Source organism: Camelus dromedarius, chromosome 5, assembly GCF_036321535.1.
Source record: "Camelus dromedarius isolate mCamDro1 chromosome 5, mCamDro1.pat, whole genome shotgun sequence".
NCBI lineage: Eukaryota > Metazoa > Chordata > Mammalia > Artiodactyla > Camelidae > Camelus > Camelus dromedarius.
Genome location: NC_087440.1, coordinates 59,353,817 through 59,378,342, shown reverse-complemented (window position 1 = coordinate 59,378,342; position 24,526 = coordinate 59,353,817). Strand labels below are relative to the sequence as shown.

At 35.6% G+C, this 24,526-nt stretch overlaps 1 protein-coding gene across 1 annotated transcript in view; it reads right to left on the bottom strand.

The window, feature by feature from the left end:
* Nucleotides 1-379: 379 nt before the first annotated feature.
* Nucleotides 380-24,526, bottom strand: part of MNAT1 (MNAT1 component of CDK activating kinase) — a 167,864-nt gene continuing 143,717 nt past the window's right edge. Inside the window, exon 8 of the mRNA XM_010976679.3 lies at nt 380-840. Within this exon, the coding sequence (XP_010974981.1) occupies nt 720-840 (121 nt within the window). The 3' untranslated portion in view covers nt 380-719. The remainder of the gene's footprint in view (nt 841-24,526) is intronic.

Here is a 24,526-nt window from a genome sequence, read left to right as displayed (position 1 = left end):
TTTATTAACTTACTTCTTTGAATTTGTCATTAAAGCAGGTTAATACTCTGCTCTGGTTTATCCTAAGCAAGGCTCACAGCTGGGAACTATAACACATTGATCAAGTTTTGTCTCACTCTCCACTGCTCAAAACAGGCACTGAGTCCTTAATATTGAGAGAGTGACATTATCACAGGTCAGGTTTTACTTGCCACAACCTGCTAGTAGAAGAAAATATATCCACTTGTCTGGCCTAGTATTAAGAAGACATTGGGGAAAAAATGGGACATTTTATGAGAAGAAATAATAGACTTGGGTATTAACACTAAATGTCGTATTCAAAATGGCATTTTTAAATGTGTTCAAGTAAAACACTGTAATAAGAGAAAAACCACAAAACTTAATATAAAGTCTAGCTTTATTTTTAAAAAGATTTTATAAGTCTGTCAACCTCAAACATACACAGGTGAATTATTCATATCTTCCATCAGATGAGGCTTACAGCTTCAATCCCTCTCAGAAAAAATAAGTAAAAAATAAATCTTTTTCACAAATATTTATCCACTATATTACTCAGCTTAGTTCTGAAATTTTCTCTCTATAAATACTTTAACACAGCTGCTAGTGGTAGTACTGTTGCTGTGCAGCTGCATATGGCTATAATTTTACAAGTCTGCTTTACTTTTGCTAGCTCCCTGGTTCGGCTCCAAGGTCCAAATCTTATAGAGGAGAAATAAAGGTTAACTGGGCTGCCAGAAAAGCCCACTGAATGCATCCTGTAGTGCTCTGTGACAAGCAAGAGAAGAAGTATAGCCTCCAGCAAGGTCCTGTGGAGAGGCAGCTCTGACATGGTTTAAATACCTAAAACAAAACAAAGAGTGCAGCATTGATATACAAAGCACTTATAAATTGTTAACACTTTAAAAAGCAATAGTAAAACTGATTCAAATATTAAAGAGGAATCCCAAGACCGAAATGTTCAGATTTAATAAATGCATTATTACCTTTTAAAACTTTAAATTATAAAGCAAATTACATTAAGATCTAAAAACAGCTCTGAAGGAGGTTTCAAAAATAATACTTGCTATTAAAATGTCCCTTATTCCCAGTTTTCAGAACTAATTAGTTTTGTTGGCTGTTGCTTGGGTACCTAACTGCCGCTCCTTCCTGGCATACTCTTAATAAATAAATACACATCATAATACTATTGTATTACTAATATTTTTACATAAATATTGAATATTTTACATAAATATGTTCTGAAAAAAATACCTAAGCAAATGAAAAAGGGGAGATAACATACTAGTTATTTCAAAATTACTTCAATATTACAAAAATATATTGTCTCCCTCCTTACAGGAAAGGAAACCTTAGAACACATGTCCAAGAAATCTCTGAGACTGAGCGTGAGTTTAAAAGAAGGTCCCAATGAGTAAATACAGAAGAGCCTTTTGAACCGATCTCAAGACTGTAACAGACACTATTTTTCTTTAATTACACATGTTATTTAGCAATTAAAACTTTCTACCTTGATAAAAGTACACAAACAAGCCTTAAAAAAATGGGACAATCTTAGCCAAAGAGGGGCAACTTGCTGGCATGACTACCAACACTGCTGGAAAACAAATATTTCCAGCTTTGCTTTAATGCCTAGTTTAAGAAACCACATTGTTTCTTCAGGCCTCAGGAAGTAAAGGAGCTTCACTCGCCTTAGAATTACGGGCATGGCAAATGAATAAATCAGGTACCAGAACATTTTAATAACTTGGAAACTTTTCTACTCATTCATTCAGACTTCCTGTGTGTCAAAGTCTTGATGCATGAGCAACTTATTATTTCTAACATAATAACAAGTCTGTTTTTCATTTGTATCCATGTTTAATAAGCTTGTGTGATTAAAAAATATATGGCAATATAAGGCCAAATAGAAAAAGTGGTCAAGGTAAGACACAGCATAAGCTCCTGGAATTGGCTGTAATTTATTCACATTGCCACAAATCAAGGTGTTAACTCAATTCTTTGCTTTTCTGCCAAGGGTAAAAGGGGAAAGTGAAAGGAGAAAGGAAATTAATATTTATTGAGCAACGATCTCCAAACTTTTTTGACAGTATATTTATAGCAGTAAAAATATTTGAGCAAGCATCTCCAACATTTGTATACTTACATACATAAAGTATTAATATATTATATATTACTATATAGTATATAAATATACAGATAATATATTAAGATAGTAAGTATATTATAAAATACATATAACTTAAAACACTTAAAGGATGAGATTAAAATATTTAAATAAAAGTCCACTATCTTCTCCCTGCATACCGTGGTGGGACGCATCCCACTCCAGAGACTACTGTTATATAGTCACTGTCAAACTCTGGATAAAACTTTGGGTCCTACAGGATTTAAATAAGGATTCACCAAACCTACCACTTGGCCATAAAGGTATCTGCTTATTACCTCCCAGGATACAATAAAATGTTAAGACTCTGATGCATGAGAAGTGAGGTAAGTGTTAAATCACCTCAGAAAGTCTAAAAATCACACTGTAACAGCATAAAATCAGTTTCTCTTCACTGAGAATTCAGTAACTATCACACAAAGAATAAGTAATATTTTTACAGGTATTGTGGACATGAAATGTTCTATTCCTGATAAAGCTTCCAGCTAATATTTATCCATACCCTAGATAATGTTGTATCACCCTTTTTCCTTTCCTCAGACCCTTAAAAGCACAGTCTTAGCTCCAATGTCTGTTTACTCATGGCAAAATTCAAGTGCCACAGTAGAATATGTCAATCTTACGAAGCCAACTATCATAAATGAGAACTGGTTTTCATAACTATAATACAAACCACTGTGCACGTCGCTGTTTTGATTCATCGCATTTTGGTACAGTTTGCTTCTGGGAAAGTTGAGTCATACCATCTCTGGCTTGGCAATTCAAGCATAAACTTGCAGTGTACATACAGCTTTTTATATGTTATCCTGAGAAACCTGAAACAGCTGCACTGCTGGCAGGAAAACACAGGACCACCAGTAAAATATCCAAAACAGTTGCATCTTTTAATTTATGACTCTGCACTGTTCCCATAAAGAGTATATAAAACAGTTCAACTTTTTATATATAAAATGTAATAAACAGTCATACTCATTGATGTCATAAATGTGTTTTTAAAAGTTTACTTTAAATGATTAATTAGTATTTGAAAATAGTATTTCTTGAACACAGTTATAATCCAGAGCAATGAGCAAATATTTTAAAATTTGAGTTATTAATGCTAAGTTGTAGATTCTCACTGCCAAAATCAAGTCCATTAAAATTTCTCTGCACAGCATTGGAAAAAAATGCATTTCCTTTCTAGCAATCATTTATATTAAACATATCTGTGAGTATGATTCTTTAAAGACCTGCTTATTTACATTGCTGTTTTTGATCTCTAGGGCTGCACAAAACAGTTACTGTTAAATATTTCAACCTATTTTCACCATGGAGACTTATATTAATTTCAATTTTAAAAAATAAAACAGTCCATTCTTATTATTCAACTGTGGGCTTTTATTTTCTAGATATCTTAATGTTCTTAAACCCTCTAATTATTGTGGTACACCGAAGTATTTTAAAGGATCTGCAACATTGAAACCACACAATGAGAATTTAGTGTTTTGCCTACTTTTTCACATTAATCCACATCTGTGTTGTTTTAATTCTTTCATGACCATTACAAGTACATCTCTGAATAGGATTCCTGGGGTTTCTGGCAGAGGTCAGTATCATTTCATGTACACCTTTATACAACAGAATGAGGAAGAAGCCTTAGCCAAATTTATTTCCAAAAGTCAAGCTCAGTTGGATTTTGGAGCCTGGAGGTAATTGCTCTGACTATTTAGCCAATCCCAGGACAGTATTTCTGTTTTTCATGGGTTTATTTTAAATACCTGTAAATCTTATAAGCAGAAACCAGGAAAGAAAAAAAGAGGTTTGTTTATTTTGGTACCTATACCTTATTTTTACTGAAAGCAGACTAAACTCAAAGATTTTAAAATCATACCTTTGATTATTTTCTTAAATAAGGCTAAAAAAATGTATGTTTTCAAAGGCATGTCTAAGATAATTCCTGTACAAAGGGCATCTTGTGCCCCAATTTATACGGCATCTAAAGGTGCCTTCCTTTGCCATAACCCATCAAAATCCCTTTCAAACAGACTTTGGAGAATGGAGAGGAAAAGGAGGCAATGGATCCTGAGGGGGGAGTAAGAGAGGATTAAGCATTAGAAAACCACACTTGAAAGTTTGTTCCTGAACTTTGATTTCCTACACCATCATTTTCTTCTGTTACATTTAGCAGCTTTTGCTCCTAAAGAAGGTGGTATAATTTGCACTTAGCTTCCGAAAGACTTCATTTTCTCAGTTCTTTAACATAAGAGAGTTCCTCTGAGATTACTCTTTTACTATTTCCCTTCCTTTAAAAGCCCTATATTGACCATATGGCTGAAGTCTTGGACTCAGCTCATTTTAGTGCTATTCAACAATGCTTTGAGTTCTCAGCTAGGGGCAGAGGGCAGAGGCTGTCACTAAGAACGAAGAGACAGCACTCTTCCCCTCCAGTCATAACCTCCTCATGAAAACTCCTGAAATGCTTTGACTCCAGGGAATCAAAGAATCTCGGAATTTAAATTGAAATAAAACTGTGAAGTTCATATTCATTTCCTTCACCTCAAATTACTGAGCCCTATGGAGAGTTTAAAAAAAACAAAACAGTCCAACTTTTTAACTCCATTGAATTATAAACTTGGACTGCTTCAAACTAAGAACAGGAGTGAACTCTAGAGACTAAGTAAGACTTTCTTTTTACAAGGTGGACCATTTTTTAAAGTCTGCATTTAAATCCATCATGCATTAAAAAGACCAATTCCAAGCAGTTCTGTCTCCCAGGCTACAAAATTCAAATCTAAGTACCATTAGGAGAGATCAGCCAGCAGATCTCAGCTGTCATGACCAAGGGATCTTGTAAGGAATTCAGCCAAAGCTATAATTTACCTTAACAACCTAAAGTCTATCACAATGAGATTTAAAAACAATTAGAGTAATAATGTTCTCAGACAATTATCACTAAAATACAGAAACATTCTGAAAACTGAGGTTAGTGCTCAGGTGTCCTAATCGAATCACAATGTCAGAATAACAAACTGTCCACAGAGGAAAACTGATGACCACCTATTCTAAGATAAATGGGGAAAGCACAAGTCAGAATTACTGTCCATAATTCTGAGGACAACTTGGTCATTAAAACACATGGCTTCATGAACTCCAGCCAAAAACATAACAAACATCCACAGTCATGATGCTACTCCTCACTCTATTATCTAGCTAGCAAGTGAGGACACAAGTGGAATAAACTAATTATTAAAGCTGATTTCAGATTTATACTAATATACCTGGGAATAAAGGGACCAATTATTCTGGACATTAAGACCACTGGAACACCAAAAGTCAGATTTGGAAATTAAAAGCCACATGGTGCCCGGTGAGAAATGGTTACAGATTGCTAAAATTAGTCTTTCTGAATTATAATGGAAGTAAACTGTACAATTTATTGCTATCAAAGAACACACTAGGTATTTTAGGTCAAGGTAGCTATTACTAAAAGTTAATGTAACTACATAGTGAAAGGAATACTTCCTTGGTTTTATTGTGAACCACTGAACACACAGATTATAGCCACTTGAGTATAACATATTCTATGAACAATATTCTTGGTAATTCTGGTTATCTCAACTAACAGACCTGTAAGGATAGATCCCATCTATATAATACAGACAAATAAGAGGAATATCTCAGGAATCAGATACTATGAGATAAAATTGAATAAAGCCATGAAAACAGATAATAAACAATAGCCAAATAGATCAATGATTTTTTTCTAAATCTTAAAATATACTTCTCAAAATCAGATGTTTATCTCAGCAACAAGTATTTTTATTTAATTTTTAATTTGTTTAGTTGAAGTATAGTCAGTTTACAATTTTGTGTCAATTTCTGATGTACAGCATGATGTTTGAGTCATACATACAGATACATATATTCCTTTTCATATTCTTTTTCATTATAGGTTACTAAAAGATATTGAATATACTTCCCTGTGCTATACAGTAGAAACTTGTTGTTTATCTATTTTATATATAGTAGTTAGTATCTGCAAATCTTGAACTCCCAATTTACCCTTCCCACCCCTTTCCCACCCTGGTAATTATGTTTGTTTTCTATTTCTGTGAGTCTGTTTCTGTTTTGTAAGTTCACTTGTGTCTTTTTTTTTTTTAAGATTCTACATGTAACTGATATTATTTTTTCTCTCTCTTTCTTGCTTACTTCATTTAGTATGATGATCTCCAGATCCATCCATGTTGCTGCAAATGGCATTATTTTATTCTTTGTGATGGCTGAGTAGTATTCCACTGTATGTATGTATGTATGTGTGTATATAGGTAGGTAGGTAGGTAGGTAGGTAGATAGATAGATAGATAGATAGATAGATAGATAATCACAGCTGCTTTATCCAGTCATCTGTCAATTGACATTTAGGTTGCTTCCATGTCTTGGCTATTGTAGATAGTGCTGCCATGAACACTGGGGTACGTGTACCTTTTTGAATTGGAGTTCCCTCCAGATAAATGCCCAAAAGGGTGGGATTGATGGATCATATGGTAAGTCTATTTTTAGTTTTTTGAGGGATCTCCATACTGTTTTCCACAATGACTGCACCAAACTACATTCCCACCAGCACCCTCTTTTCTCCACACCCTCTCCAGCATTTATCATTTGTGGTCTTTTGAATGATGGCCATTCTGACTGGTGTGAGGTGATACCTTATTGTAGTTTTGATTTGCATTTCTCTGATAATTGGCAATACTGAGCATTTTTTTCATGTGCCTCTTAGCCATCTGTATGTCTTCATTGGAGAATTGCTTGTTTAGGTCTTCTGCCCATTTTTGCATTGGGTTTTTTTGTTGTTGTTGTTATTAAGTTGTATGAGCTGTTTATATATTCTGGAAATTAAACCTTTGTCAGTTGCATCATTTGCAAATATTTTCTCCCATTCCATAAGTTGTTATTTTGTTTTGCTTATGGCTTTCTTTGCTGTGCAAAAGCTTATAAGTTTGATTAGGTCCCATTTAAAAAATTTTTGCTTTTATATCTATTGCCTAGGTAGCTGCCCTAGGAGAACATTGCAAAATTTATGTCAGAGAATGTTTTACCTATGTTTTCTTCTAGGAGGCTTATAGTGTCTCATGTTTAAGTCTTTGATTTATTTTTGTATATGGTTTGAGGGAGTGTTCTAACTTCACTGATTTACATGCAGCTCTCCAGCTTTCTCAATATCCCTTGCTGAAGACACTGTCTTTTCTCCATTGTATATTCTTGCCTCCTTTGTTGAAGATTAATTGGCCATAGTTGTGTAGGTTTATCTCTGGGCTCTCTATTCTATTCCATTGATCCATATGTCTATTTTTGTGCCAATACCATGCTGTTTTGATTACTGCAGCTTTGTAGTATTGTCTGAAGTCTGGGAGGGTTATGCCTTCAGCTTTGTTCTTTTTCTTCAGTATTAGTTTCGCAATTCTGGGTCTTCTGTGATTCCATATAAATTTTAGGATTATTTGTTCTAGTTCTGTGAAAAATGTCTGGGGTAATGTGATAGGGATCACATTAAATCTGTAGCTTTCTTTGGGCAGTATGACTATTTTAACAATATTAATTCTTCCAAGCCAAGAGCATGGGATATCTTTCCAATTCTTCAAATCATCTTTAATTTCCTTAATCAATGTTTTGTAGTTCTCTGCATATAAGTCCTTCAGCTTCTTGGTCAAGTTTTTTTTTTTTTTCTTTTTTTGAAGAGCGGATGTGATTTTAAAAGGGACTGTTTCTTTACTTTCCTTTTCTGATATTTCATTGTTAGTGTCAAGAAACACAACTGATTTCTGTATGTTAATCTTGTATCCTGCTACCTTCAGCAACAATTATTATTATGTTTGGCTAAAGTCAGTATTGTTCTTATATGTTTGATGAGGTTAAGCAGAAAATGGTATAAATAATGATTTTACTTATGATTCTTAAAACATTGATACTCATTCCTGTGAATTTATTAAAGATAATAACCAGGGGACAGACAGGAAGGCAACATTTCATGAAAAATCTAAAAACAGCAAATTCTATCAGTAATATAAAAATTACAAATCATATGTAGATTTTCTATATCCCAGTGAGGGGCAAGTGCCACTTCTGTGGTGGAAATAAAATAGATATTATAAAAATAAATATCCTAGTTTCTGAATTTCTTTAATAAAGTTCCTAAAAAAATCTAGTGTCCATTCTGGTTTGTCTAATGTAATTTTTAAAGGTGAATTCCATGCTAGTAACAGATAACAAGTGTGCCAGAAGTTTCATCATATCTTTATAAAAGCAAGATGAGTAATTTTTTCCCCAGTGTGGGGCAGGCAAAATATAGAAATTCGTATGTATGCAACTCATTCATTCTTCAAAAAATAGAAAGAAATTACTGAGTATCTAGCATTCGTCAGATATTGAAGCAACTCTGAGAATAAAACAGACAGAAAAGACTCCATGTTCTCACGGAGCTTGTAATTCAGCAGAAAAAAAAAAGATGTTAAATAATAAATATCAGGAAAGAGAAGGTCAGGGCTCTATGGGTGTGGATAACAAGGGAAGCCAACATGAACAAGTTCAGAAAAGGTCTACCTAAGGACAGTTGGCTTAGATCCAAAGGATGAGGAAGAGTTAGTTAGCAAGGCAAGACGAGTAGAGCAAGGATCCAGCAGAGGAAAGAATGTATGTGAAACAGCAAGGAGCCACAGCACATATTAACAATATGGGGAAAGGGTTACTCTAGCTCAGGATGAGGCTAGAGAGGTAGGCAGAAAGTATCCAAAAGAAGGCCTTATAGGTAATGTTAAGAACTGTAAATTTTATCCAAAGGGAAATGGGAAGCCACTGAACAGTTGTTAGAAACCTGATAAGTTAAATAGGCTACTTTGACCGCATGAATGGATTGGAAGCAGAAGTTGATTATGGAGACACTCCTTATAGAATGTATCTCTAGTCCAGGCTTGAGACAATGGTGCCTGGATTTAGGGTGATAGTAGTGGAAATAAAGGAAAGTATTAGTTTAAGAGATTTAAGTACCAGCTGAATATGGGTGAAGGGGAAGGGAAGGAGAAAGCATTGTCAAGGTCAACTTCCAACTATCTAGTCACGTGCAACAGGAAAGATGCCCTCACAGAGAGAACGGAAAACTGGAGAAGGAGAAGCAATTTGCTGTGGGACAGGAGAGAAGGGAAAGATTGTAAGTTTAATTTTAGACTTTAGTCTGAAGCTATTATAGAAGAAATACATGAGGTGAGACACAGAGTGGTAGCTGGATATATGGGCCAAGTGCTAAGAAGAAAATTATGGAATGAAGATAATTTGGGAGTTATCAGTATTTAGATGGTATCTGAAACCATATGAGTAGAAGCTTAATATTTAGGGAGAGGAGACAGAATGAGAAGAGAGAAGAGACTAATGTAGAGGCCTAGAAAACTACAACATACAATCATAGGACAAAAGAAGCCGTGGTGGTTAATTTTATGTGTCAACTTAACATTACGTTGAAAGGGCCCCAAGATGCCCAGATATCTGGTTAATCATTACTTCAGGGTGTGTCTGAGTGTTTGTGAGGGTGCTTCTGGATAAGATTAGCATTTGAATTAATGAAAACAGATGGCCTTCTCCAACATGGGCAGGTTTTATCCAATCTGTTGAGGGCCTGAGATTATAAAAAAAAAGTAGAGGAGAGTTGAATTCATTCTACCTTAAAATATATTTAATTATAAAATATGATACATTCATATTATTTTTTCTACTGTTTTAGCAGAATCCCTCCTGGTTTCCATGCAAGGTCAATACATTAATTTGGGATTAATAGATACATACCACTATATATAAAATAGATAAACAACAAGGACCTACTGCCTAGCACAGGGAACTATATTCAGTATCTTGTAATAATCTATAATGGAAAATAATCTGAACAAGGATATATATGTAACTGAATCACTTTGCTGTACACCTGAAACATTGTAAATCAACTTTACTTCAATTTAAAAACCAGTGAGAAAAGTTAGTAAAATCAGATTTATTTGCAAAGAACCATTTGAAGATTACTTAGCAGGCCTAAGTATCGATCAGTGGATCTATTAAAGCAGCAAAAACAATGAAATCAATTAAGTGAGACTTCAGCCAAAGCCCTGATAATCTCGAATTTTTTGACATGATAATGATGTAAATTTCTATTTCTTTAACAGAATGAAACATACTGAGCTCTCTGGAGCTCATAATAAGGTAAACAGCCTAGATGGAGAAACCAAATTCAATTCTTCTCCCCATCCAATGGTAGTTCATAAAGTACCCTCCTAAGTTTGCAGGAGGAAAACTCTTGCCACTGGTGTGGTTTTCTGCTGATTGCAGACCCTAAACTAAGTATAAATAACCTCAGTCTCCCCTCGTAACATTTTTCCCTTTCCCCTGTACCACATAAAAACATAGACACTATGTTTTAGTAGAAAGGACAAAAGATTTCAGAAGCAGATACATTTGGGTCTGAATTCCTCACTGGACAATTAACATTATGATTTGGAAAGTCCTTTTATTCTTCAAACTTCAGTTTCCTTTTCTGTAAAATGGAGACAACAATATACCTCATAGTATTTTTCAGAAGATTAAACAAAAATATATATACATAAAGTGTCTGGCAGAGAAGAGACATTCAATAAAGATAGTGTCCCTGTCCAACCTACATATTCTCTTTGACACTATTAATACAAAGCATGTTTTCAAAAGGAATAGGTCTTCCATAGCGCAGATTTCCAGAGTGCTTCACCACCTGCTAATTAGCATGTACTTCTCCTTTCTAACTCTGTGACCTTCCTATCTACTCTCATATCTATTCCAACAATAATTTTGTCCTCTCTCTTTCGCCCTTTCATTATACCCCAATTATGAAGTTCCAAGTAGAGGGGTTTTTTTTTAATTAGACAAAAGATAACAAGTATTCCCGCTTATTAATCATAGGGTAATAGAGTAACCGAAGAATGTCAATACCTACAAAAGACAAAAATTTATATACATACATATACAACATATGTAATACATTTTTATATACACAAATATATATGTGCAGATCTGTATTCATAAATCCTCTGCACCCTAGTGCATTTCAAAAGTCAAACTGTTACATTATTTCCACCTCACTATCTTGCCTTCCTCTTGTTCTTCATACTTGTATTGTGACTCCCAACTCCCTGAACTGACCATTTCCCTGGCATTGTCCTCCTCAACATCTTCCTCTACTCTCTCTAAATCTGGAGGCAGCTTGCAGCTATGAAATGCTCTTAGCCTCTGGCTTCCATAAAAATGCCTGTGACTTGGACCACACTCCTACTGCTTTGACACGATTCCCAAAATTTCTCTTCTTCTACCTGCTTCCTAACTTACTGGTTTTCTTTTTGGTTTACTTCCTCTTCTCCTATTCTTGACTCCATCTCTGAAATGTATAACTGCATTTACCACCTCTGTTCTACTAAACTGTACAATTCTATCTTTTGCCCTTCTTTCTCTTTGAGTGGTCCTTTGCACTTGGGTGTCCTACTGGCACTACAAATTTATTATTTCCATAACTGAACTCATCTTCCTTTATGAACCTACCCCTCTATCTGTGTCTCTTATTTCTCTTAATAGTTTCAACATACTCCTAATGTCATTTTGGAATCCTCTTTCTCCTGCATACCAACGAGAAAACTACATCACAGTATCTCTCTACAAACATCTATTTACCTCTCACATCATCTTCATTGCCACTATTATTACTAATTTCAGCTCTTTATTACCTCTTTCATGATAATAGTCTGTTAATCTAGCTGCCTATTTCCAGTATGCTCTCTCCATTCCAACCTACTCATGCTTACAAAGTCAATCTTCCTAGGGCAAAGTTCTGCATCACTATCACACAAACAAACGTTTACTGGTCCCCTGCTGCATGCAGAATAAAGTTGAAATTCTTTAGCCTACCATTCTAGGCCTAATGTACTTAATTCTAACTCACCTTTCCAAACATGTTTCCCATTAATCATCTCTACGTACCCTGAACTTTAAGCCAGAGCCAACCATGAGGTTTTCAGTTATTCTTTATGAAAGCCTCATTAACTACTCACTCCATACCTTTGTTCAGGCTGTTTCATTATCTGGGAATGCCCTCACTATTACCTATCTTCCAAAGCCATGGCTCAAACGTTAACCGTTCAATTCTGAATAGAGACATGAGAAGCTTCTTTATGCAACACAGAAACGTTATAAATACTATAACAAACAAAAATAATATAATAAACAACTAAGCTTAAAAGCAAGAAAACTCTCAAGTGCCAGAAATTATAGAGGAACTCAAAGTCAGAGCATGAACAGAGGCTGAAGTTCAGGAAAGTGCTGAGTACCAGTGATTCAACACCCATAGAGGGAGAAGACACAGACTGTAGTCCTGTCAGAGGTAGGAAGCTGGAACTGGGCTTGGCTCCCTGCATATAATCTGGATGTACAAAAATGCTGTGTCTCATTTGTAAAATAACTGGTAGGAAATTCTGCTCCTTGGCCTGGGGACAGTCACAAGAAAGTCTAGGGGCTGGGCAGATAAGAAATTATACATAAGAAATCTTAATAGCCAAGCCTACTTCACCACCAGGAAATTAAGAATAACAACTGGCCCAGATTCAGTGAAGCCAAAAGGAGCTTGGCAGAAGCGAATGTGAATCTCAACATTAGTCTGCCTTCACAATACAGGGCTCATGGGAAAGCAATTCCCACTAAAAAGGGTTCATAGTTTAAAAAAATGAAATGAGCCTGACTTATAAGACACAACCAACCAATGGCAGGACTAACACTCAGATGCAGAGGTAAGAGAATCTGAAAGAAATGTTAAAAGAACTATATTTCATATCAAAAGAGATGAAGAAAGAAATATATACCATTAGGTAAGAAAAAACAATACAAAAAGAACAGACATTTTCTTTAAGAAAAAATTCCAACAGCAATAATTGGAACAAAAACCTCAATGGACAGGTTAAGCAGTTAATTATCCACAGACAGAGAGAAAATTAGTACCCTGGAAGACACGTGTGGAAAACACAAAGAATTTAGCAGGGCTTTAAAAAAAGACGGAAAAATGTGAAAGAAGTACTAAAGGGGGATATTTCAGCAAGATGGAAATTAAATTTCAATGGGAAGAGCAGGATACAAGGAACAGAGATGAGCCAAAAACATCACCACCACCACAAAATGGCAACAAAAATATCAAGGATAATATAAGAAGTCTAAAGTTAAGCATTCTAAGGCCTTTATTATGTTCAGAAGGAGGAGAGATGTTACATTTAGACTTCTGAAGATAACATTTGTTAATTCTGGGAGGTGGAATTATAATATTTCTTTATTAGATTATTCTCTGTACTTCTCTTTGTTTGAAATACTTAACGTTTTTAGATGCCACTTTCTCTGGATTGCCCAGGTAGAATTACTTCTTTCCTCCTCTGAATTTGCACAGCACTTTATCTATACCTTTTGTGTATCACAGCTTTTTACAAATGTTATATATTTCCTGTTAGATAAGTTTCTTGATAGCAAGGTAAATATCTATCCATTAAACAGCCACCACTATAAAAAAGAAATCACCCTAACCTGTAAGTAGGGAGTATAGAAATTAAATAAAAATTTTTGTTAAAGAATGGCCATGATAATATTTGCCAAATAAAAATATATAGGACATGAAATGAGTTATCACCACATGTGGAGCTGTGGAGGAAGACAGCAGAGGTTTGAATGGAAGACAGGCTGTGTATATCAGCCACTTAGGAAGACAAGAAGGTTTCCTGGAAATTAGAAGACATCTATAATAATGACAGAGATGGGCATAATGTATAGCATAGAATGACACTATTTAAAAGATAAATATTCATCTTTTCTTAAATAGGTATATTTGAAAATTGTTTTGAGGTTTTATCCTGCTCTGCCTCATAAGCTGAACTCTCAACTTGTTAACCAATTTTATACTCAAAGATACATGCTATAACAGAGTATAGCTATAAATGCAAAGAAAAACAAGAAATTCAAACAGAACTAGACACACCCAAAGCTAGATATTTTGTAAGGTATTTATTTTTCCATTCAAAGCACCTTCTTAAAAGCTCTATTTTATACACTGGACTCTGAATCATGTCAATAACTTAGATAAATCTCTAAAGCAAACAATAACAAGCAAAGACAAAGTCAAGTGGATAAAGTAACTGATGTTTTTTCTTAATTATGGAAAATTCTACTTTCCAGCAAGTAAAAACAGGTTCAAAAAATATCTACTCAGGGGACCAGTGACTATATAAGCAGTAAAATCTGAAAAAGCTCCAAGAGTTCTGATTTAATGCATAAAAATTTTAAGTTTTTAAGAAGCATTTTTAATACTTAAGCCCACAGAAAACCTGCACTCTCTTCCAAAACCAAAACCACAGCATCACTCTGGGAAAAAAATAATCTATCCCCATTACCATAAGTAATGTGCTAATGTAATCAATTTTTACCAAAATGGAAGCTTTTCTGGAATAGAATGCTTTAATAGACTAGTCAGTTAGTGGGTTAAATACCATTTGGGCCAAAAACTTCATGTGTAAAGAAAATATTTTCCTCTTATTTAAAAAATTATAGCATTATTTTCAGGATTCTGATTTGCTTCCAGACTACATTTTTTAGCAATGTGTTATAACTCTGCACATGCTGGTATAATATTTTAAATAAAAACACATTTTAATCAGCTACATATGACTTGGTTTTAAAATTGTAAGTTTTAAAAGTTTAACTTTACAAAATCTGTTTCAATACATTATAAAAGTTCTTTACAATTAAATACGTAGATTTCTTATTTCAGTACTTTAAAAGATTAAAGATAAAGCCATATTGTTTTCTTCAATTACCTTTTGGAAGAAAATTTATTTTTACCTGTCATTCCGAAGTTCATAAAATAAGCCAGACAACATTCTCATTTCTAGATCATGCTTTGGGTTAGACCTACCACAATGAGTCAGCAAAAAGTGAAAAACAAGCAAATCCAAAGTAAAATTATTCATGGTATATTTTGTTCCTAATTGGCCTCCATTTGTAAAAACTAATGTTTTACGGAACTAAAGATAGAATAATTTTATTTGAAATTATATAAAATAAATACCAGGGGGAATCCAACCCATCCATTAAAGATACACTTAATATCAATCCTGCATGTAGTTACTGAAAATAAATTTTAAATATTTTGTAAAATAATAGGAATAGTGAGTAAAGACAGCATAGATGGCACAGTAAGGGAAGCAACACAGAATCCTAAAACTGAAAGGGAACACTAGAAATCCTAGCCACCAGGAGGCAGGTACCAGCTGTAGGACCTCCCAGAGCCCTGCAGCCAGACACCCAGGGACCTGGCCATGCCCATCAGTGGGCTAGCAAAGCCCCAGGATTCCCAAGGCAGCACAGTCAGCTGTGCCACAACATAGCCACACCCACCAACAACTGGCAGCCTCCACACAAGGCAGGGCCTTGTACCCAACCGGGCGGGGGCAAGTCCTATCTACCAGTAGTCAACTATCAACTATCAGCTATCAACTGTAGTCAACCCCTCCTCAACAGCAGGGCCTGTGCAGCTCACATATGGGGGAACTCCTAGAGCACAAAGCTCTGGTGATTAGAGGGGAGGATGCTGTTGAGTCCCACAGGACATCATCTGCATAAGACCACTTCTCCAAGATCAGGAAACATAACCAACCCACCTAATACATAGAAACAAAAACAGAGAATGAGGCAAAATGAGACGACAGAGGAATATATTTTTTTTCCCTAGGAACAGATTTTTTTTAATATTGAAAAATAAAATCAACCTCCCCCTAAACAAACAAAAAATCAGATTAAATGAAGTTTAGAGTGAACAAACCCAGCAAACATCTGTACGTGCAATTAAATACCGTGTCTGTTACATACACAAGCGTTCTTGGGAGTGGAGGGAGGCCCAAGTTTTAACTCTGTGGGGCTTGGGGAGACAAAATGGGGTAAAGAGAAAGGGGAAATCATTTCATTTTTCTTAATTCTGTCTATATAAGTATATTCATAAAGACCAAAAATGAAAAGGGAGCTTGGGACAGCAAGGAAATAGGAAAACCAGAGGAATATGTTCTGAAAGAAGGAACAAGGTAAAACCCCAGAAGAACTACACAGAGTAGAGAAAAGCAATCTATCCAATAAAGAGTTCAAGGTAATGATCATAAAGATGCTCAATAAACTGCAGAGAAAATGGATGAAAACAGTGAGAGGTTTAACAAAGAATTAGAAAATATAAAGAAGAACCAAACAGAGCTGAAGGATACAGTAACTAAAATAAAAAATTTACAAGAAGGAACCAATAGTAGATTAAATGATAAAGAGGAGTGGATCAGTGAACTGGACGGCAGAGTAGTGGAAATCACTCAAGCTGAACAGAAAAAAGAATAAATAATGAGGACAGTTTAAGATACAAACAGGACAATATCAAGCATTCTAATATTGGCATTATAGCAGTGCCAGGAGAAGAGAGAGAGAGAAAGGAGCAGAGAATTTATCTGAAGAAATAATAGCTGAAAACTTCCTTACCCTGGGAAAGGAAACAAGCATACAACTCCAAGAAGCACAGAGATTCCCAAACAAGTTCAAACCAAAGAGATTCACACCAAGACACACTGTAATCAAAATGGCAAAAAATAAAATAAAATAAAGATAAAGAAAGAGTACTAAAAGCAGCAACACAAAAGGAACTAATTATAAACAAAGGAACTCCCACAAGACTACCAGCTGACGTTTCAGCAAAAAAATCTGCAGTCCAGAGGGAGTAGCACAATGCATTTAAAGTGATGAAAGAGAAAAATCTACAATCAACAATACTCTACCTGTCAAGACTATCATTCAAATTATAAGGAGAAATAAAGAGTTTTACAGATACACAAAAAAAGGCAAAAGAGCTCAGTACCACTTAACCAGCTTTACAAGAAATGTTAAAGGGACTCTTCTAAGTGGGAAAGAAAAGACCTCAACTAGAAATACAAAAATTACAAAAGGAGCAGATTGAGATCAAGATGGTGAAATAAGAGGACGTGGAACTCACCTCCCCTCACAAAGAGATCTCTATATGGAACAATTCTCACTGAAAACTAACTGGAGACTGGCAGACTCTTCTACAACCAAGGCTGCAAGAAAGATGCACACAGAATCAGGTAGGAAGAGAAGAAGAGAGATCAGGTTGGGACCTGTGCTCCTAGAAGGGGACACAGAAGAAGAGGGGGAGCTTCTCTGTGGAATAAGCAGATTGAGCCACATATTGAGCTTCCCAGCCCTGGGGTCCAACACCAGGAAGACAAGTCCCTTTATCTCAGGAGAAATCTAGTGGGACCAAGAAGAGGGCTTTAAGAAATCTAGACTCCACTCATGAAGAACACAATACATGCTTATTCTTGAAACAAGGCAGAGAAAGCAATTGAAACTGCATCAGACTCTGGCCCATTCCCGGCAACCAGCCTGGCACAAGCCCAAACCTGAGCTGAGCACCTACTTAGGCCCTGCTTGCTTCACAGCACAGCTCCACATTAAAGCAAGGGCGTAGTGCTCAGCTGTGAGGGACTGTGTCAGCCTGGGGCCAGGGAGGCTTCTGAACAGGGTGAGGAGAGCCAGTCATTACTGGGCTTATGTAGGCAGTGCATCAAGCAGTCGCAGGCCCTTCCTCCAGCTGGGACTGCCACAGCCTGCACCCAGACATATGCTGACTGCTCATGCCCATGCTGAGGGCCTATAACTGCTCGGAATCACAGCTCCACACAAGGGCAAAAGCTTCAGAGACCAAGGGGAGTATTTGGTTGTGACGAACAAAGGCGGCTCGCACCCTGAACAGCATCTGAATAAAGCAGGGGCAGTCATTACTGGCATTCATTAAGGCAGTGCCTCCCAAGTGGTCCTGGGCTCTGACTGTGGCCAGGGGTGCCACAGCCTGTGCACAGACCGACATTGAGTGCCTGCAGTGGCTCTTCATGTTCCAGCACTGCTCCCCTCTGGGACAAGGGTGCTGGTGGTGGGAAGGGGAGAGCACACACAAAGAAGAAATGGAGCCAGCTTGGACCCAACCCTCAGAGCTTCTGCTCCAGCAACTCAGAAACTGAACCTGCTCCCCAATAGTATGTTGTTGGCCACTGAACACAGAAGAAGCCCCCAATCATACTTGGCTCTGACTCTAGCCCCTCCATTTCCGGCCCCATCTCCTACCAAGGTTATAGGTGCCAACACATCCTGGAGAAAGATATAACTCGAGTTCACATCAGATCCAGTTCTCCCACCAAAGCCAATGGGGACACTCAGACTATATAGGGATGCTTCCACCCAAGGACACCCCTTCAAGACTGCTAGAGGTAACTATTTCACCTAATTTCATAAGAAGAGAAAGTTAAGCAAAATGAGAAGACAGAGGCATTTGTTTCAATCAAAAGAAGAGAAAACTCCTGAAAATTACAAAAGGAAAAATCTTACCAGTTAAAGTAAATAAACTGTAAGATCAACCATGTATAAAGCTAGTAGGAAGATTAAATGACCAAGCAGTAAAATCACCTATATCCATAATAAGTTGTTAAGCAATATATAAAACAAAGATGTAAAATATGACATCAAAAACATTATAGATGTAGGGGAGTAAAAATTCAGGGTTTTAGAATATGCTGGAACTTAAAAGATCATCATATATACAGATGCCAACAGCCACACAAAGAGATCATCAGCATCACTAATTATCAGGGAACTGCAAATCAAAACCACAAAGAAATATCACCTCACACCTGTCAAAACGGCTATTATCAAAAAGGCAACTAATATCAAGTATTGGTGAGGATGTGGAGAAAAGGGAACGCTCATGTACTATTAGTGGAAATGTAAATTGGTACAGCCACTATGGAAAAGAGTATGCAGGTTCCTCAAAAAATTAAAAATAGAACTATCATACAATCCAGCAATTCCACTCCTGGGTATTTATTCAAAGAAAATGAAAATACTAATTTGAAAAGATAGATGCTCCCATATGTTCACTGCATATGAACAATATTCAATTGCACATTTACAATAGCCAAGATAACAGAAGCACCTAAGTGCCCATCAGTAGATGAAGGAATTAAAAAGACATGATGTGATAGATAGCTAGACAGCTAGATAGCTAGACTGACAGATATAAACAGACAGATCAATGGAATATTAATCATTAAATAGAATGAAATCTTGCCATTGCAACAACATGGATGGCCCTAGACGGTATCACGCAAATTGAAGTAAGTCAAAGACAAGTACCGTATGATTTCACTTATATGTGGAATCTAAAAAACAAAACAAATGAACTACCATAGATACAGAGAACAAACAGGTGGTTGCCAGAGGGAAGAGAGGGGTGGAGATGAGGAAATAGGCAAGGGAAATTAAGAGGTACAAGTTTCCAGTTACAAAATAAACAAGTCACAGGTAAGAAATGTTCAATATAGAGAATACATTCAATAATAATGTAATATCTTTGTATGGTAAATGATGGTAACTAGATTTATCATGGTGATTATTCTGTAATGTATAGAAATACTGAATCACTATTTTGTACACCAGGAACTAACATAATGCTGTAGGTCAATTATACTTTCAATTAAAAAAAATTCGCAACATAAGTTAAGGTAAAAGAAATTTAAAGTGACAATGATGCTTTTTATATGCTTGTGGCATTTATTCTGCTGAAGTTATTAAAGCTTAGAGCTTTGAGACATTTATATTTGATAGATGTGTTAAGAAATTGGACTTCTTTAAAAAAAAAAAAAGGTTGCTGGGCCCCATCCCACCTCCAAGTTCCCAAATGATGCTAGTCTGGGGAACACTGAACCAGGGTGATGTCCAGCTTTCTGGTTAGAAACCTAGGTGGATTTAGTACTACTGCCATGCTTGCTTACCTCTGTATTCCAGTACCTACAGCTTGGTACATAATATGAATTCAATAAATACTTTGTGAACAAATGAAGTGGAAAAAAAGAAAAACCAGACACAGCAGGGTACACTCAGATAACTTCAGAACTTTAATCTTCTTGCAAAGAATCTATTTATGCAATAAATGTATCTTACGGGAGTAATTTATTTTATTTATTTACTTTTAGAGGAGATACTGGGGATCAAACCCAGCTAAGCACATGCTCTACCACTTGAGCTATATACCCTCCCCTAAATAAACATATCTTGAACACTTAACTATGTACCAGTATTATGCTAGTTGCTAAATGAGAAGACAGTCCCTGTTCCCAAGGAGTTCAAAGTCTAGCGTGAAGAAAAAGACAATTTTTAAATACAAGAGAACTGGAGACCTGGAGAAGTCAGGAGACTGTTTGCAGAAAACATAATGCATAAGTTGATACATAAGGGGCAATAATTATTTGCCAGGTAGATAAAGAGGTAAGGAGGATATAATGGAGAAGAATTTACAATGGCTGGAGGCCTGAGAGAACACAGTGTATTCTAAGTGTCAAATCTGAAGGCCCTTGTAGGCCTTGAATATTTTTTTAATTAGATAATGAGGACACATAAAAATGTTAGTAGGTGAGCAGTACTGAACTGAATTTTAGAAATCTTTATATAAAAAAGACAGGAGAAAGAGAAAGTGAAAAGGGAGACAAAGTACATGATTATAAGCACCTCCAGGGGCTCTGACCCTAAGGATCTTAACTGTCTTAATTATATGTGAGACAGAAGCAAGAACTCTTTAACAACTCCCAAATCTCAGGCATAGAAGACTGGCTGGGCAAGGAGGTTTCACCACATTAGGATGCACAATAGTTAGAACAGGTTTCACAAAGAAGGTAAGTTCCATTTAGGGGCATCAGGAACTAAGTTACGTGTCATGTATATAGTTAGAAAAATAGAAAGGTTTAGAATCCAGTTGGAAATCTGAGTTTGAAACAAAATAAATACAGGCTTGAGAATTAGTACCAATCACTGTATCTTTTTAACTGGTTTTCCCAGAGCCCTTGTGTTCTGAGTAAGTGCCTTTAAGGGCACAGGGAGGGCAGAATGGGGAGGAGGGCCAAGCCTGACCTGTCACCCCCAATCTAATGAGCAGTTGCATTTTTATCTGTTTTATATTTTGGGGTCCTAGTAAGTTTTTTTTAACTATTCAGTTTCTTTAAAAAGTTTGAAAATATGTTATAATCTAGCTTTAGAATCAAATAGATTTGTGTTATATACTGACCATTAGTAGTGAACTCAGGAAAGTTATGTGGCTGTTCAGAGTTGCTATAAGTTATCCAGAACAATATACAAGAAGTTCCCAAGACAGAGCCCAGCACACAGTAGGTACTCAACAGTGAATGAGACCAAAGGTAAAGGAAAGATCTTACACAATAACAACTTCAGCAGAAGAAGAAGAGATGGCCAAAAAGATTTAGAAGAAGTCAGAGAGAAAGAAAGAAAACTAAAAGGAAATAGTGTGACAAAGCAAAGGAAAAACACAGTTTGGGGAAAATGAGAGTAGTTTAGCAGAGAAGTAAAACAAGATGAGGACTAAAAGATAACTTACCAAACTTTGTAATTGGGAATGACGAATAGTAAAATCAGATTCTAAGTATAAGCCAAATTGCACTAGATTTAGGGAATGAATCAGAAATAAGGGGATGGAAATAGCAAGCATTAAACTTCTTTCAATAGTTTGTTGTTGAATATGGGAGAAAGGGCAGTAGTTAGAGGAAGATTCAGGATTTATGAAGTGAGTACGTTGTATCAAGATGAAAATTTGAACATGTTCATGTGATAAATTAAAGTTCCAATGGAGAAAAGAAGTTCTGAAAAAGGAGTGGAGACCAACTTGATGGTGTAATATTCCTGTGTTGAAAGGCAAAGCAGACCACAGAGCTCAGGTGGCAGGACTGGCCTCAGGTACAGGATAGGGCCCTTTGTCTCTAAGGATGGAAAGGAGGAGTTTATAATGGGTGCAAACACAGAGAAGTTTATGGTTGGTGTGTGGCTTTTGAAGGAAAAAGCTCATACCTACATTTTCTGGGCAGTGGGTTGAAAGGTTAGCTGCTGAGTGTGAAAGAGAGAGGGTAGATGTGAGAGATTTGGGAAAAGCCATTGTAGGAAGAGAGAAGTCAACCATGGACATGTGCAAAATAACTACTTAGTAGCATCAGGTTGTATGAATTTCTCCAGCTGAACTCAGCAGAAGTAATCTAATAATAATTAATAATATTAAAAAGTATTTCCAATTACTCTTTGTACATAAATGTCATATACTGAAGCAAATTAATTAAAGCACTAAAAATAATCATGTGATCTTGATTCATAAAGAATACAGTAGCACTTATAAAGGAATTTTAGAAAGTGTCCCAATTGCCTATGTCCTCTTTGTCTTGTGGTTACAGAGAAGAATGATGAAAGATTTACTCACCCATAGGTATGAACCTATATTATATGAAGTTTCTCTTGTAAGAAATCCATTTTCTACTTAAATTTATTCCCAATAAAAACAAAAAATATATATTGCTAGAATTCTGAATAAAAATTGTCTAACTGGTACAGACACTGGAAAACAATATAGATGTTCTTCAAAAAATTAAAAATAGAACTACCATATGATCCAGCAATTCTAATCCTGGGTATACATCTGAAAAGATGAAAACACTAATTTGAAAATATATATGCACCCCAATATTCACAGCAGTATTGTTTACAATAGCCAAGATACAGAAGCAACATACCGGCCCCCCCCCCGAAATACTACTCAGCCATAAAAAGAATGAAATTTTGATATCTGTGACAACATGGATGGTCCTGGAAGGTATCAAGCTTAGTGAAATAAGTCAGACAGAGAAAGACAAATACTGTATGTTTTCACTTATATGTGGAATCTAAAAAAAAAAAAAAAATGAATATAACAAAACAGAAACAGACTCAACAGATGCAGAGAACAAACTAATGGTTACCAGAGGTGAGAGGGGTAGGAGGAAGGGCAAGATAGGTGAAAGACATTAAAAGGTACAAAATACTAGGTATAAAATAAGTCACAAGGATGTAATGCAAAGCACAGGGAATATAGCCAATATTTTATAACTTTACATGCAGTATCTATAAAAATATTGAATCACTATGCTATACATCTGAAACAAATATAAGTCAACTATACATTAATTTTTTAAAAAATCTTCTTTTTCCTGGAAAACAGCTCTAAACACAGGTCAAAGTACCTGACTCCTCTCTTACACAGTAAGTTTTTCACGATACATTACAGACTCAGAAGATGGATTTTAAAAAAAAGAAAGTGCTACTTATGTCTCAGAAAACATTTCTGAACACAGTGGGAGGCTACAGTTTTGGAAATATCCTTACTCCTAAAGAAGTTTATCTTGAACAAAATAGTACACTGCTGAGACTTCTGAGTGAAAAGCACTTGTGCCTGAATAATGACAGTAAGTGATACTGAGCAGCTTTGAAACTCTGATTCATGTCTTCACATTAGCTGCTTAATTGCACTGACTGAATGTTTCATTAGCTGACCAAATACTTATGTTATTGGCTTTGGGAAACTGTTATAATCATATTTACAGTAAGAATTTTCTAAACATTTATTTCCTCACAGTGATAAAGACTTAACATTCAATAGCTATGTTTTCATGAAAACTCCTTGAATTCTCATTATTTATTTTTCTACGAATAGTTAAGACAATAAAACGGTTCTCAGTACAAGCCAGAAAACTAGAGATAACTTCTAACAGAAAATTACTAGTTCTAGAAACCAAAACTGAAATGTATGGCTTACCAGAACTTGGATAATCTGTAATGTTGTAATTCTTATAAAAGTTTGTAATTCTTAAGGAATCAGGAGGAAATTAGCTTTTATGTTGGTATAAATCAATATACCCGGCAAACTTAAAAAAACGGTCACATGGTAGCTAACTGAGGCAAACATTTTAGATAATACCTAAACAAGAAACCAAAGCTCTCACATTTAATATTTTAAAAATAGCATAGCATGCTCAAACCAACATTTCCCACATAATGGAAAAGTCTGTCAATGTGTTACAGGTGAATATACATGATACACAAATATTTAATTAACTATATAGCATAGGTGAGGGGAGTCCTGTAAGAGGATAGCAAATCACTTAACATAAATATGTTGATAAGGATGTTTTAACATTGCCAAATGATAACAGACAGTACATTAAGTACAACTTAAAAGGAATGTAAGAAACATATTTTTTCCATAAAGTATAATATAACTTTAATTTGTACACAAGGAATCTTAAATAACAAAAAGCAGTAATATACCATGAGGCAGCAAAGCTGATTTTATACAAATATGTCTACAGCCCATTTCTTCATTCCTATTATATTTTC